General features: G+C 46.9%; 1 protein-coding gene across 1 annotated transcript in view; it reads left to right on the forward strand.

Annotated features, from left to right (window-relative positions):
* Positions 1 to 13,921, forward strand: part of LOC135217413 (coiled-coil-helix-coiled-coil-helix domain-containing protein 7-like) — a 161,265-nt gene that overhangs the window by 121,575 nt on the left and 25,769 nt on the right. Inside the window, exon 2 of the mRNA XM_064253255.1 lies at positions 7,593 to 7,723. Within this exon, the coding sequence (XP_064109325.1) occupies positions 7,616 to 7,723 (108 nt within the window). The 5' untranslated portion in view covers positions 7,593 to 7,615. The remainder of the gene's footprint in view (positions 1 to 7,592; positions 7,724 to 13,921) is intronic.

Genomic DNA, 13,921 nt, shown 5'->3' on the forward strand with positions numbered 1-13,921 from the left:
GCCGTAGAAGAAGTCCTAACGTAGATTCCCCAGGCTTCTACAACAGGTTATTCCTGGTTCCGAAGCAGTCTGGGGGATGGAGACCTGTCCCTAGATGTCAGCAAACTGAACCTTTTTGTGAGGAAGGAAAAAGTTCAGGATGAAACGTCTCAGTCTGTGTTAGGGGCTTTTGAGACCAGGAGATTGGATGGTGTCATTGGACCTCCAAGACGCTTATTTCCACGTCCCGATTCATCCTCAATCAAGGAAGTTCCTGAGGTTCGTCTTAAAAGGGCAGGTCTTCCAGTTCAGGGCTCTTTGCTTGGTCTGAGTACGGCACCGATGGTTTTCACTTTCCTCATGCGGAATGTAGCAAAATGGCTTCACCTATCGAAGATAAGATCTCGCTCTACCTGGACGACTGGCTAATCAGGTCGTCTTCGTAGTCAAGGTGCCTGGAGGACCTTCAAACGACATTGCAGCTGACGAAGGCCCTGGGCCTAATAGTCAATTACGAGAAGTCCCATCTGATCCCCACGCATCTATCGTGTATCTGGGGGATTCAGATGGATTCAGCGGCTTTTCAATCTTTTCCATCAAAGGAACGCAGCAGAAATGCTTAGAAAAAGTGTCAGCTTCTTAGGGAAAGAAACTGCTCGGCGAAAGGAATGGATGAGTCTGCTGGAACCATTTCTTCGCTGGAGGAGAAGTTTGTTTCCCTAGGGAGGTTGCACCTCAGGCCAACTCCAGTTTTTTCTGGCAGAAACTGGAAGGACAACAACAGAACCTAGACTCAACTTTGGTGATCTCACAAGCGATCAAGGATCAACTGAAGTGGTAGCAAGTCCAATCAAACTTTCGGAAGGACTGTCCCTCAACCGTTTTGAGCCCCGACCTAGTGTTGTTCTCAGACGCCTCCATGCGGGCTGGGGAGCAACACTAGGCAAGGAGGAAGTGTCAGGCCTCTGGAGAGGGGAACAGAGGTCCTGGCACATAACTTAAAAGAGTTGGAGGCCATTCGGTTGGCTCTTCAATTCTTCGAAGAACGATTGGTGGGCGAGTTGTCCAGATCAACTCGGACAACACTACAGCTCTCGCTTACATCAAAAAGCAGGGGGGACACACTCTCCGATCACTGTTCATGGTAGCGAGAGACATCCTTCTATAGGGCGAAAGCTCGAAGCATAGTGATCCTAACAAGGTTCATTTCAGGAGTACAAAATGTTCGAGCGGATCTTTTAAGCCGTCAACATCAGATGCTTCCCACAGAATGGACTCTCCATCTAGAGTTTGCCAAGAACTATGGAAGTTGTGGGGACGACGCGTAGTCAACCTCTTCGCAACCTCGAAACGCAGAGGCTTCCGATTTATTGTCTCTCCAGTTCTCGACCCGGAAGCAATAGCGATAGATGCCTTCCTATGGGACTGGACGGGGATGGACGTTTACGCCTTTCCCCCGTTCAAACTCTTAGGAGAGGTAATAAGGAAGTTTGCGGCGTCGCCAGGAGCGAGAATGACTCTGATCGCGCCCCCTTTTGGCCCTCAAGCGATTGGTTCACGGAGGTCATGTCTCTTCTGATAGACTTCCCAAGAACCCTGCCAGAGAGAGTAGATCTTCTCAAACACCCCACTTCGAGAGGTACCACGGAAAACCTCTCCGCTCTGAGTCTGACTGCGTTCAGACTATCAAGAAGTTGGCCAGAGCGAGAGGTTTTTCAAGACCAGTGGCAGAGGCTATTGCCAATGCGGAGAAGAGCTTCCTCTCGAGCGGTTTATCAATCGAAGTGGGCTGTCTTCAGGAGGTGGTGTAGGAAGAAAAGGTATTTCCTCCTCCACGACCTCTGTGAACCATATTGCTGATTTTCTCCTGCATTTGAGAAATGTGGACAGACTTGCAGTGCACTACTAAAAGGATTAAGAGTATGCTGTCAGCTGTCTACCGTCACAGAGGGTTAGACCTGACAAATGATAAAGACCTTCACGATCTTTTGAGATCGTTTGAAACAAATAAAGTACTGCAACTGAAGGTCCCATCATGGAACCTTGACGTAGTTCTAAGGTTCTTGATGTCGGCGCCGTATGAACCTCTGCATGGTGCCTCGTTGAAAGACACTACAAGAAAAGGAAGGCGATTTTCCTAACTGCTCTTGCCACGGCAAAAAGGGTTAGTGAAATTCAAGCAATAAGTTAAATATGTGGGTTTCAGAGGACACAGTGCAGTGTGCTCCCTGAATCCTAACTTCTTAGCTAAGAATGAAAACCCATCTAACCCCTGGTGCCGAAAACCTTTGAAATCAAGGGGTTAGCAGAGTTCATCGGACAAGAGCCAGAGAGAGTCCTGTGCCCTGTCAGGGCTCTCAAATTTTATTTGCAGAAGACTAAAGACTGTCGGGGTCCTTCTGAAAATCTATGGTGCTCTGTTAAGAGACCCGACTTTCCTATGTCGAAGAATGCACTGGCATTCTTTTTACGAAGCACCATCAGGGAGGCCCTGCGTCCTGCCAGATGGTGATCTGAAAACTTTTGAAAATAAAAGCCCATGAGGTGAGAGCTGTCGCAAACCTCAATGGCATTTCAAAGAATATGGCACTCAGCGATATCATTAGTGCTACTTTTGGCGAAGCAACTCTGTTCGCTTTACATTACCTGCGGGATGTGAAGATGGCATATTGAGAACTGCGAGTCGCTAGGACCATACATATCCGTAGAAATGTTATTGGGGGCAGGAAAGCCAGCACGAATCCTATCCTATAGAAAAGGGATAGGTGGTGCTTTTGATTTTATGGTGTTGGTTTATGGTTGAAGGGTTGGTCGCTTGAGGCGCTTTCCCTTTCTTTTGCCTAGAAGTTATGGGACTAACTTCGATAGGTTAGGTCAGGTGGTGGTTTTTAGCTTCGTTGCCCTCACAGTATGGTCAATATGGTCTAGTCACATTGTGGTCATGCTCCCGTTGACAGAATCATCTAGAACTCACCAGCTATATAGGTCAACTACCTTGCTGGAGACTAGTAAAGCAGAAGCAGACTTGGGTGACAGTAATCACGAAGTCAGCTATGCTAACAGGTAAGGAACCAAGATGTCAATCATCTGCATGTAATTTGTTTCCTAAATCCTTCTATTCTGTCCCTTCCCACCTCCAATGGTGGGATTCAGCTATATATATATCTGACAGGTAAGTTTCATGAACAAAATGTTATTGTCATGATACAATAAAGTTTGTTCAGTGGTAGGTATGAAAAATCTGAATAGAAAATGGGAATGGTTCCTGATATCCGCCTCCCAGCGGCGGGAATGGGTACTAACACCTGGCCGCCCACTGCGTGTGCCGGGAGTTTTGAAATTCTGTTGGACGTCGGAGAATACAGCTATATATATATCTGCCAGGTAAGTATGAACAAACTTTATTGTATCATGACAATAACATTTTTACAGCGAAGTCGGTTACTCTGGCTCAAAGAGCAGAGCTTCTCTTTGCACCTCTTTCGAACCATATCTTCCCCCAGACTTTGGTGAAGGACCTGGCTGTTAGCTTGCAAGAAAAAGCTACTCAGGACCTCTTAGCCCAGTCCTCCAGACGTCCCGCAGTACCTACTACGTCTGCTTTTGGACGAGTTCCAAAGAAGCTGAAACCCTTTCGTGGGGCTCCTCCCTCGAGAGCAGCTCCTCGAGGGAGAGGCCTTTCAAGAGGAAGAGCTATTTAAACCAAAAGCTAAGAAATGAGAGCTATGTCCTTCAGACACCAGTCGGAGCCAGACTGAAATACTTTGCGGGAGCATGGAGAGAGAAAGATACTGACTTTTGGTCCCTCAAGATAGTGGAACAGGGGTACAAGATCCCCTTTTTGGTACCTCCTCCTCTATGCACAACTCCCAGAGATCTTTCTCCTTCGTATCAAGGGGAGAAACAGCAGATACTTTTCGACCTTCTAGATCAAATGGTCGAAAAAAAGAGCGGTGGACTACGGCCTGGGTCACCAGGATTTTACACAGGCTTTTCCTGGTACCAAGCAGTCGACGGTTGGTTGGCGTCCAGTCCTAGACGTAAGCAGGCTGAATCTTTTTATAGAAAAGATAAAGTTCAGGATGGAAACGCCTCAGTCAGTTTCTAGGAGCCTTGAGAACCCCAGGGCGACTGGATGGTGTCCTGGACCTGCAGGACGCATACTTTCACGTCCCGATCCACCCTCTTATCAAGAAAGTATCTAAGATTTGTTCTAAGAGGCAAAGTCTGGCAATTCAGAGCCCTTTTTTTCGGTTTAAGCACGGCTCCGATGGTGTTTACCGTTCTAATGAAGAATGTAGCGAGATGGTTGCATTCTTCAGGAATAAGAGTATCTCTCTATCTGGACGATTGGCTCATCAGAGCGTCTTCAGAGGAGAGGTGTCTGAAGGACCTTCAGTTCACGTTAGCCTTGGCGAAGACCCTGGGACTTCTGGTCAACCTCGAAAAGTCGCATCTGACCCCGACACAGTCCATCGTGTATCTGGGGATTCAGATGGATTCAGTGGCTTTTCGGGCGTTTCCGTCCCAGGAATGACAGCTGCAAGGCTTAGAGAAAGTTTCAGCCTTCCTAGGGAAGGAAACTTGCTTGGCGAGGGAGTGGATGAGTCTGCTGGGGACCATTTCCTCGCTGGAAAAGTTTGTTTCCCTGGGGAGACTGCACCTCAGGCCTCTCCAGTTTTTCCTTGCAGAAAAATGGAGGGTCAAGGAAGATCTAGATGCGACCTTGAAGATATCCGAGTCGGTAAAGCACCATTTAAGATGGTGGCTCGATCCACAGAAGTTTCGAGAGGGATTATCTCTAAAACTTCAGAGCCCCGACCTAGTGTTGTTTTCGACGCGTCCATTTCGGGCTGGGGAGCAACACTAGGAGGGGAAGAAGTGTCAGGCACCTGGAGGGGGAAACAGGTGTCCAGGCACATAAATCTAAAGGAACTAGCAGCAATTTTTCTAGCGCTACAGTTCTTCAAAGAGAAGGTTGCATGCAAAGTTGTCCAGGTCAACTCGGACAACACCACAGCCCTGGCGTACTTAAGGAATCAGGGAGGAACCCACTCCCGATCTCTGTTTTACCTAGCGAGGGAGATTCTGCTGTGGGCAAGTGCAAAGCGAGTGAAGATCCTTACGAGATTCATCTCAGGAGTCCAGAATGTCAGAGCAGACCTTCTCAGTCGACAGGATCAGCTCCTGCCGACAGAATGGACTCTGCATCAGGACGTTTGTCGAGAGCTGTGGATGTTATGGGGACGTCCTCTGGTCGACCTCTTTGCGACGTCGAGGACAAAGAGGCTTCCTCTTTATTGCTCCCCGGTTATGGATCCAGGAGCGGTCGCTGTAGACGGCCTGCTCTGGGATTGGACAGACTTGGATCTGTATGCCTTCCCACCGTTCAAGATCATGGGGGAAGTCATGAGAAAGTTTGCGGCGTCAGAGGGAACGAGATTGACCCTGATCGCCCCGATGTGGCCTGCAAGAGATTGGTTCACGGAGGTAATGTCATTCCTTGTGGTCTTCCCAAGGACACTACCCTGGAGGAAAGATCTACTCAAACAGCCCCACTTCGAAAGGTACCATAAAAACCTCTCCGCTCTGTGTCTGACTGCGTTCAGACTATCAAAAAGTTTGCCAGAGTGAGAGGTTTTTCTAAAACAGTTTCAAAAGCGATCGTCAACGCAAAGAGGGCTTCATCGCGGGCAGTTTACCAGTCAAAGTGGGCTTCCTTCAGGGCATGGTGTAGAAGGGAAGGAATTTCCTCTTCCACGACCTCTGTGAGCCAAATAGCCGACTTTCTTCTATACTTGAGGAATGTGCAGAAGTTGGCGGTCCCAACCATCAGGGGATATAGAAGTATGCTGTCAGCAGTCTTTCGGCACAGAGGCCTAGATCTTGCTGACAACAGAGATCTTCACGATCTTTTGAGATCGTTTGAAACATCAAAGATACCTCAGATGAGGCCTCCTTCCTGGAACTTAGATGTTGTTCTAAGACATCTGATGTCAAGTCCTTTCGAGCCTCTCCACGCAGCGTCTCTTAGGAACTTGACGAGAAAGGCTCTTTTCCTAACTGCTCTGGCAACGGCGAAGAGAGTTAGCGAAATTCAAGCCATTAGTGAACAGGTGGGCTTCAAAGGTGATAACGCTGTCTGCTTTTTGAGTCCCACGTTCTTGGCCAAAAATGAGAACCCGTCTAACCCTTGGCCCAAGAGCTTCGAAATAAAGGGAATGACGAACTTGGTGGGCCAAGAACCAGAGAGAATCCTGTGCCCTGTCAGGGCTCTCAAATTTTATGTACACAGAGCGAAGGAGGTACGAGGTCCCTCAGGTAATTTGTGGTGCTCAGTGAAGAGACCTCATTTACCTTTACCAAAGAATGCTTTGGCTTTCTTTCTGAGGGACATTATAAAAGAGGCTCATTCATCTTGCCAGAAGACTGATTTGAGCCTCCTGCGAGTGAACGCTCACGAAGTCCGAGCTGTCGCAACCTCGCTTGCCTTCCAAAAGAATATGTCAATCAAGGACATTCTTGATGCCACCTTTTGGAGGAACAATTCAGTATTCGCCTCACACTATTTAAGAGATGTGAGAACGATATTACGAGATCTGTTCTATAGGACCATACATTTCTGCAGACACAGTTTTACGGGGGGCCTGGAGGTGGCTCTTTTTCCTATCCCCTAGTTATAGGTTAGGTTTAGTTTTTAATTTTTTGTGTTTTTGGTTGATGGTTAGATCTTTAGTGGAGATCTTCCATTCATTAGTTTAGCTTTCACGGGGTTTTGTCTAGTTGGTCAGGTGGTGGTCAGTTGCTTCATAGCCCTCATATGTATGGTACGATGGTCTAGTCACGTTGTGGGCACGCCCCCGTTGTCAGATCATCTGGAGTGCACCAGCACTACAGGTCTCTACCTCGCTGGCAACTCTGATTAAGCAGTAGCAGGCTTAGGTGACAGTAATCACGAAGTCAGCTATGCTAACAGGTGAGGAACCAAGATGTATATCATCTACTTAATTTTGTTTCCTAAAATCCTATTCTGTCTCTTCCCACCATCCGAAGGTGGGATTCAGCTATAGTATGTATATCTGACAGGTAAGTTTCATGAACAAAATGTTATTGTTATAATACAATTAAGTTTGTTCATACTTACCTGGCAGATATATATAATTAAGTGCCCACCCACCTCCCTTCAGGAGACAGTAGCACTAGAAAATATGAATAGAAAATGGGAATGGTTCCTGATATCTGCCTCCCAGCGGCGGGAATGGGTACTACCACCTGGCTGCCCACTGCGTGTGCCGCAAGTTTAGAAATTCTGTCGGACTTCAGAAAATACAGCTATATATATATCTGCCAGGTAAGTATGAACAAACTTAATTGTATTATAACAATAACATTTTTCAAATAATAAAATGTGGGAGGCAATCCAATTCTACATATCTGAGGAACGTTTACAAATGTTATGTGTAAAAATTGCCATTAGGAGTCTTAATTCCCAATTAATATTTAGTGATTTTGGATATTGCTTATATTTCAATAAGTTGCATCAGATTTATGCTTGAAAATTTCACCATCACTGTTTGATGTGCCACTAGTTTATTTTTAAGCTATTTTTTCAGATTACAATTAAGGTGGAGACACAATGTTCTCAGGGGTTGTTCGTGAGCCTTCCAAAACAGAAGAGGAAAGACTGAGATTTATTGAAAGAACCACAAAATTATTACATGATGAGAAGAATCCATGTACTAAGGTAGGAAGAACTCATTTATTCATTACTGCAATCGTCTCTAAGGAATTCTTAGTGTAATTTCAGAGGTGTGTTGATTTCCAAATCTAACTAGTATGATGGTACAGTGGTCCCCCCGTATTTGCGGGGGATGCGCACCAGACCCCCCTGTGAATAGTTAGAACCCGCGAATAGTTGGAACCCCTATAAAAATGCTTAAAACCTCCTATTTCGTTACTTAAAACTCAAGAAATAACCACTAAAAATTTTTATACCTTTTTTTTTAATAGTTTTATCACAAAAAGTGCATTTCACTTATATAACTTACCCGGTGGTTACATCTAGCTGTCGTCTCCTGACGTCACGGCAGAATTTGAAATTCGCGGTAGCGCTAATGGTTTGACAGGTGATCCCTCTACTCCCACCCTCTACCGGGTACCAGGAACCATTCCAGCAATAAATCAGAAGTTTCCTGCCGTCGGAACCGATAACACGGTTCCTCTGCTGGTTGGAATTTGGATTTGATCATCTTGGTTTTCTCCTTTTGGTAATGTACCTTGAGTTTTCTGATCTTTTTGCTAGTGCTATAGTTATTTTGGTTTTGAGATTGTTGTTGTTTTTAGGAATTAATTTGATTTTTTCACGATGTCTGACACCGGCTCTATTCAGTATAGGGTGTGTAGTAGTGGGTGTAAGACCAGACTTCTTAAAGCTTCACTTGATCCTCATTCTACTTGTGTTAGCTGTAGGGGACGTGAATGTTCTTTTGAGAATACGTGTGAAGAATGTGTCTCTAACATCTCAGGAGTGGAAGGCACTGGAAAAGTATATGAGAAAGATAGAAAAAGAGATCCCATAAACAGAAAGGCTTCACAGAGATCTTCTTCTAAGTCAGTGAGTTAGCCAGGATATTTCTCTGAATTCTGTTAATCCTGATCCTATTAACCCGTAGTGGTTTCTCCTCCGCCCTCGACTCTGTATCTCCCGATCACCGATCCCGTGTCAGTATTACGAGCCGATATGGACTCGAAATTTGTCTCTTTCTTTCACCACTATGCAGAAAATGGGTGAGATAGTGCAGAAGTGGTACTTAAGTGTGATAAAGTTACTTAGTGCAAGTGTAGTGGAGGAGGTGGCTGTTCAGCCCGTTCGTTCTCCTAGGTCTAGGCCCCTGTCAAACTCCCCAGATCCTGGGAGGAGGCATGCCGAAAACCGAAGGGAGGTGAGCGGGATCTGCTCCCGAGCAGTCGCCCCCTCAAGCAATCCTGTAGCCGTATCCCAGGATGCTGTCGCTCACCATTGGAAAGGTGTTGCGAGGAAGTGTTTTTCGTCAAGCGACTCAAGCTCAGATGTTTCCTCTTATAGAGGTTGGCGTCATAAGACTTCTAGACCGCTGAAAAGGTCCCGCGATGTTTCGCCTGCTGCGGTTCCCAAGAAGGTGGCGGCTGCCGAACCTTCTTGTAGTTTTTGGGAGGAGCTTGAAGCCTTTTCTCCGGCGGTTTCGATTTATCGCCCTTCTCTCATAGAATTGGAGAAGCCGAACACGCACACTCCTTCGGAGCCTTCCCCAGAGCCTCCTCAAGCGATAACTCCTGCGGCTCCAGACGTGTTTGTGGCTCATCCTTCTACTCCTCCCGCGCCTTCTACGTCGGTGGATCCTCAACCTTCGGTGTTTGAACAGATGAATGCCAAGTTAGGCAGTATTTTGGAGCTTTTTGGCAAGTCTCTTTCGTCTCCGAATGCGCTCCCGACCGCCTTACATCTTCCGCAGACTACTGTGTAGTCCTCTTTGCAGGCTCCTCTTCAGTCGCCTCTTCAGGCTCAGACTCTCCATGTGACTCCTCTTCAGACGCCGCTTCAGGCGCCTGGTCAGACTCCTTTCCTGACTCCGTCTATGGCGCCACGTCAGGCTCTCACTCGAGCGCCAGCTCAGCCGCCAGCGCAGCCGCCAGCTCAGCCGCCAGCGCAGCCGCCAGCTCAGCCGCCAGCGCAGCCGCCAGCTCAGCCGCCAGCGCAGCCGCCAGCTCAGCCGCCAGCGCAGCCGCCAGCTCAGCGCCAGCGCAAGCCAGCCAGCCGCAGCCACCAGCTCAGCAGCTCGGATTCGTCTCAGTACAGGCTCAGACGTCTTCTGCTTTCTCGCACCCGCCTCGGGTGCATTATGGTGTGACTTCGCCGAACAGGATTCCTCTTCAGATGGAATGTTCTCCAGTTTCGTCGAAGGAAGCTTCGGATCTGGAAGAAGAAGAAGAAGTACTTACAGAAAAAGACAAGCATTTGTCGGGGTATAAGCTTCTTTTACGATTCTTCGTTGACAACTTTGGAGATTCTTTTGCGCCTTCCGTTCCAGTTTCTCCTAGTTCGCAGTGGAAAAAGGACAGTAAGCCTGACGCCTCATCCTCGTTCACGCGTCTCGTCCTCTCGATTTCGGCTAAGAAGGCTATCAAGAAAGTTAACGCTTGGCTTTTGGAGAAGAGGGAACAAGGGAAAAATGTTTTCTGTCTTCCCCCTTCGAGACTTTCATCAAGGAGCCGTGTCTGGTATGACACCGGAGAAGTTTTTTCCCTGGGTGTGACTGCCTCCGCTCAGGGAGACTTTTCTAGTCTCGTGGATTCTTCTCATAGATCAGCCCTTAATACTGCTAAGATTTTCCTTTCGGCAAGTGAGCTGGATCATCTTTGCAAGAGTGTTTTCTGTGTGTTTGAAGTTGTTAGCTTCCTGGATTGGGCCATTGCTTCGCTGGCCAGGAAAGTCAAGTCATTTGGACTTTCAGAGGAGCAGTTGAAGGATTTTGCCTCTGTACTGGATTGTATCGATAAAGGCATCTGTGATGGAGCTTCGGAGCTCACTGCCATTTTCGCCTCTGGAGTAGTTTTGAAGAAGAGACAGATAATTTGTTGCTCCTTCTTGTCGAAAGGGATCTCATTGAAACAGAAGTCTGCCTTGCTCTTCTCTCCTTTGGACAAGAAGCACCTTTTTCCGCAAGAGATTGTGAGCGAAATCGCTCAATCTTTAACACAGAAAGCGACCCAGGATCTTTTATCACAGTCAGTGAAGAAGCCCAGGAAGATAGCTCCGGTTCTTTCTGCTTCTCGGAGTGCTCCCTCCATGGAAGCTCCTAAACCATTTCGAGGGAGAGCTCCCGTTCGATCTTTCTCTAGGTTTCGTGGGAGAGGTAGAGCCTCGTCTAAAACCACTCCCTCTTCCATCAAGAAGTAGGCCCGTAGTCCTCCACACAGCAGTAGGAGCCAGATTACACCTTTTCTGGCAGACCTGGTTTCATCTCGGAGCGGATCCTTGGACGGTCCAGGTCCTGAAGGAAGGATACACCATTCCGTTCATCAAGCAACCCCCTCTCACAGAATTTCCTGTGGATTTATCAGCTTACTCGGAGAACTCTGAAAAATTTGCCGCCCTCCATCAAGAAGTTCTCGCCTTACTGGCAAAGAGGGCCATAGAGTTAGTGGACTCTCCTCAGGAACCAGGATTTTACAATCGCCTTTTCCTGGTAAAGAAGGCCACGGGGGGTTGGAGACTGGTGTTGGACGTCAGTGCCCTGAACGTCTTTGTCCTGAAGACAGTTTTCTATGGAAACGACCCAGTCGGTATTAGCAGCGCTTCATCCAGGAGATTGGATGGTTTCCATAGACCTTCAGGACACCTATTTTCATATTCCGATTCATTCGGAATCGAGAAGATTCCTGAGATTCGTGTTCCAGGGCCGCATTTATCAGTTCAGGGCCCTCTGTTTTGGCCTGTCGACAGCTCCACAAGTGTTCACCAGAGTTCTGTCGTCAGTAGCAAAGTGGATTCATCTGGACGGGGTATGAATCTTCATGTATCTGGACGATTGGCTTCTCAGGGCAAGTTCCAGACAGAAGTGTGTGGAGGACTTACAAAAGACTTTAAGGCTGATGGACAGCCTAGGTTTGTTAGTCAACAAGGACAAGTCGTGTCTCACTCCCTCTGAGGAGATAGTTTATTTAGGAGTGAGACTGAATTCAGTTCTTTTTCAGGCTTTTCCGTTTCGTCAAAGGATCGACTCTTACCTGAACAAGATAGACAAATTTCTCGTCAGACAAACTTGCTCGGCGAATCAGTGGATGAGCCTTTTAGGAACCTTGGCCTCGATAGAACAATTTGTAAGTCTGGGCAGGCTCAACATGAGACCACTTCAATTTTACTTGAAACAGAAGTGGCAAAGGAAGAAGTTCCCAGACTCCTTCGTGTTCCCCATCTCGGAAGGGATCAAGCAGGACCTCCTTTGGTGGAAATCAGAAGGAAGGCTAGAGGAAGGCTTGTCTCTAAGCCAGTTGAGTGCCAACCTTACGCTCTTGTCAGACGCATCGGACAAAGGGTGGGGAGCTACTCTGGGGAGAAAGGAACTGTCGGGACTTTGGCAGATTCATCAGAGAAGCTGGCACATAAATCTGAAAGAGTTGAAGGCGGTTCATTTGGCTCTAATGCACTTCCAGACAGAGGTAAGATGGAAAGTAGTGCTGGTTCAAGCAGACAACACCACGGCTCTCTCTTACATAAAAAAACAGGGGGGGGACACACTCGTTCTCTCTGTGCGAGCCAGCGAGAGACCTACTCATTTGGGTGAAAGAGAACAAGGTTGTCTTGAGCACAAGATTTATTCAAGGCTCGAAGAATGTAAAGGCGGACATTCTCAGCAGGAGAGGACAAGTCCTCTCCACAGAGTGGACTCTACATCCTCAAATATGCAAGAAGCTTTGGGGGATTTGGGGATGTCCTCAGTTGGATCTCTTCGCCACGAACAAGACGGCTCGTCTACCACTGTATTGCTCCCCAGTTCCAGACGAGGAGGCGTTTACAGTGGATGCCATGCTTCTGGACTGGTCAAATCTGGATCTTTATGCCTTTCCGCCTTTCAAAATGCTAAGACTAGTTCTGACAAAGTTCAGAGGTCATCAGAACGTCAGGATGACTCTGATAGCCCCCTTTTGGCCGGCCAGGTAATGGTTTCCGGACCTACTACAGCTGTTGACGGACTTTCCGAGAGAGTTACCGTTAAGGAAGGATCTACTCAGACAGCCCCACTTTCTGAGGTTCCTTCACAACTTGTCCGCTCTTCGACTAGTCGCCTTCACTGTCGAGCATCTCCTCAGAAAGAGAGGATTTTCAAAGAGAGCTTCAAGGGCTATTGCTATACCCAGAGGAGAATCCTCTGATCGAGTGTACCAAGCTAAGTGGGTCCAATTCAGAGCTTGGTGCAAAGAAGAAGGAATTTCGTCTTCTAAGACCTCTATAGCTCAGTTAGCTAACTTCCTTCTTTTTCTTCGTGAGAATAAGAAACTTTCTACCCAGACGATTAGGGGTTATAGAGCTATGTTGTATTCTGTGTTCAGACATCGAGGATTAGACATTTCTAATAATCAAGACCTCTCAGACCTGATTCGTTCCTTTGATACGACCAAGACAAAGGAGTCAAGAACAGTAGCTTGGAACCTGGATGTAGTTCTCAAATGGCTGATGTCCGATAGGTTCGAACCGATCTCCTCTAGTTCTTTTAGAGATCTGACTAGAAAGACACTTTTTCTTTGTGCTTTAGCATCAGCTAGAAGAATCAGTGAGCTGCATGCTATTGATAAGAGAGTTGGATTTGCTAAGGGCAATGCCATTTGCTCATCAATGCTGGGTTTTTTGGCTAAGAACAAAAATCCCTCATGTCCTTGGCCTCGTTCTTTCTCTATAAAGAACATTTCGTAGTTAGTGGGGCCTAATGAGCCTGAATGTCTTCTCTGTCCAGTGTGAGCACTTAGACATTATGTGCAAAGGACCAAAGGTATAAGAGGTAAGAGTGATAACCTGTGGTGTTCAGTGAAAGATCCTTCTCGTCCTCTTTCTAAAAATGCGCTCTCCTTCTTTTTAAGGAATTTGATTTCTGAGGCACACGGACAATGTCAGGACTCAGATATCAAAGTGTTTAGAGTCAAAGCTCATGAAATTAGAGCAGTGTCTACGTCTATGGCGTTTAGACGTAATCTGTCTTTGAAAGACATTATTAAATCTACATATTGGAGAAATAATTCTGTCTTTGCATCTCATTATCTGACAGATTTGGAAACCACATATGAAAATTGCAGTACTACATTGGGGCCATTCATTGTGACTGACACGGTATTGGGTGAGGGAGAGAAGGATGTATCCCATCCTCACTAACTTTTCTCCTTGATTATGGTTTTTTATTTTTAAGGTTGT

The sequence above is a fragment of the Macrobrachium nipponense genome, chromosome 7 (assembly GCF_015104395.2).
Source record: "Macrobrachium nipponense isolate FS-2020 chromosome 7, ASM1510439v2, whole genome shotgun sequence".
Taxonomy (NCBI): Eukaryota; Metazoa; Arthropoda; class Malacostraca; order Decapoda; family Palaemonidae; genus Macrobrachium; species Macrobrachium nipponense.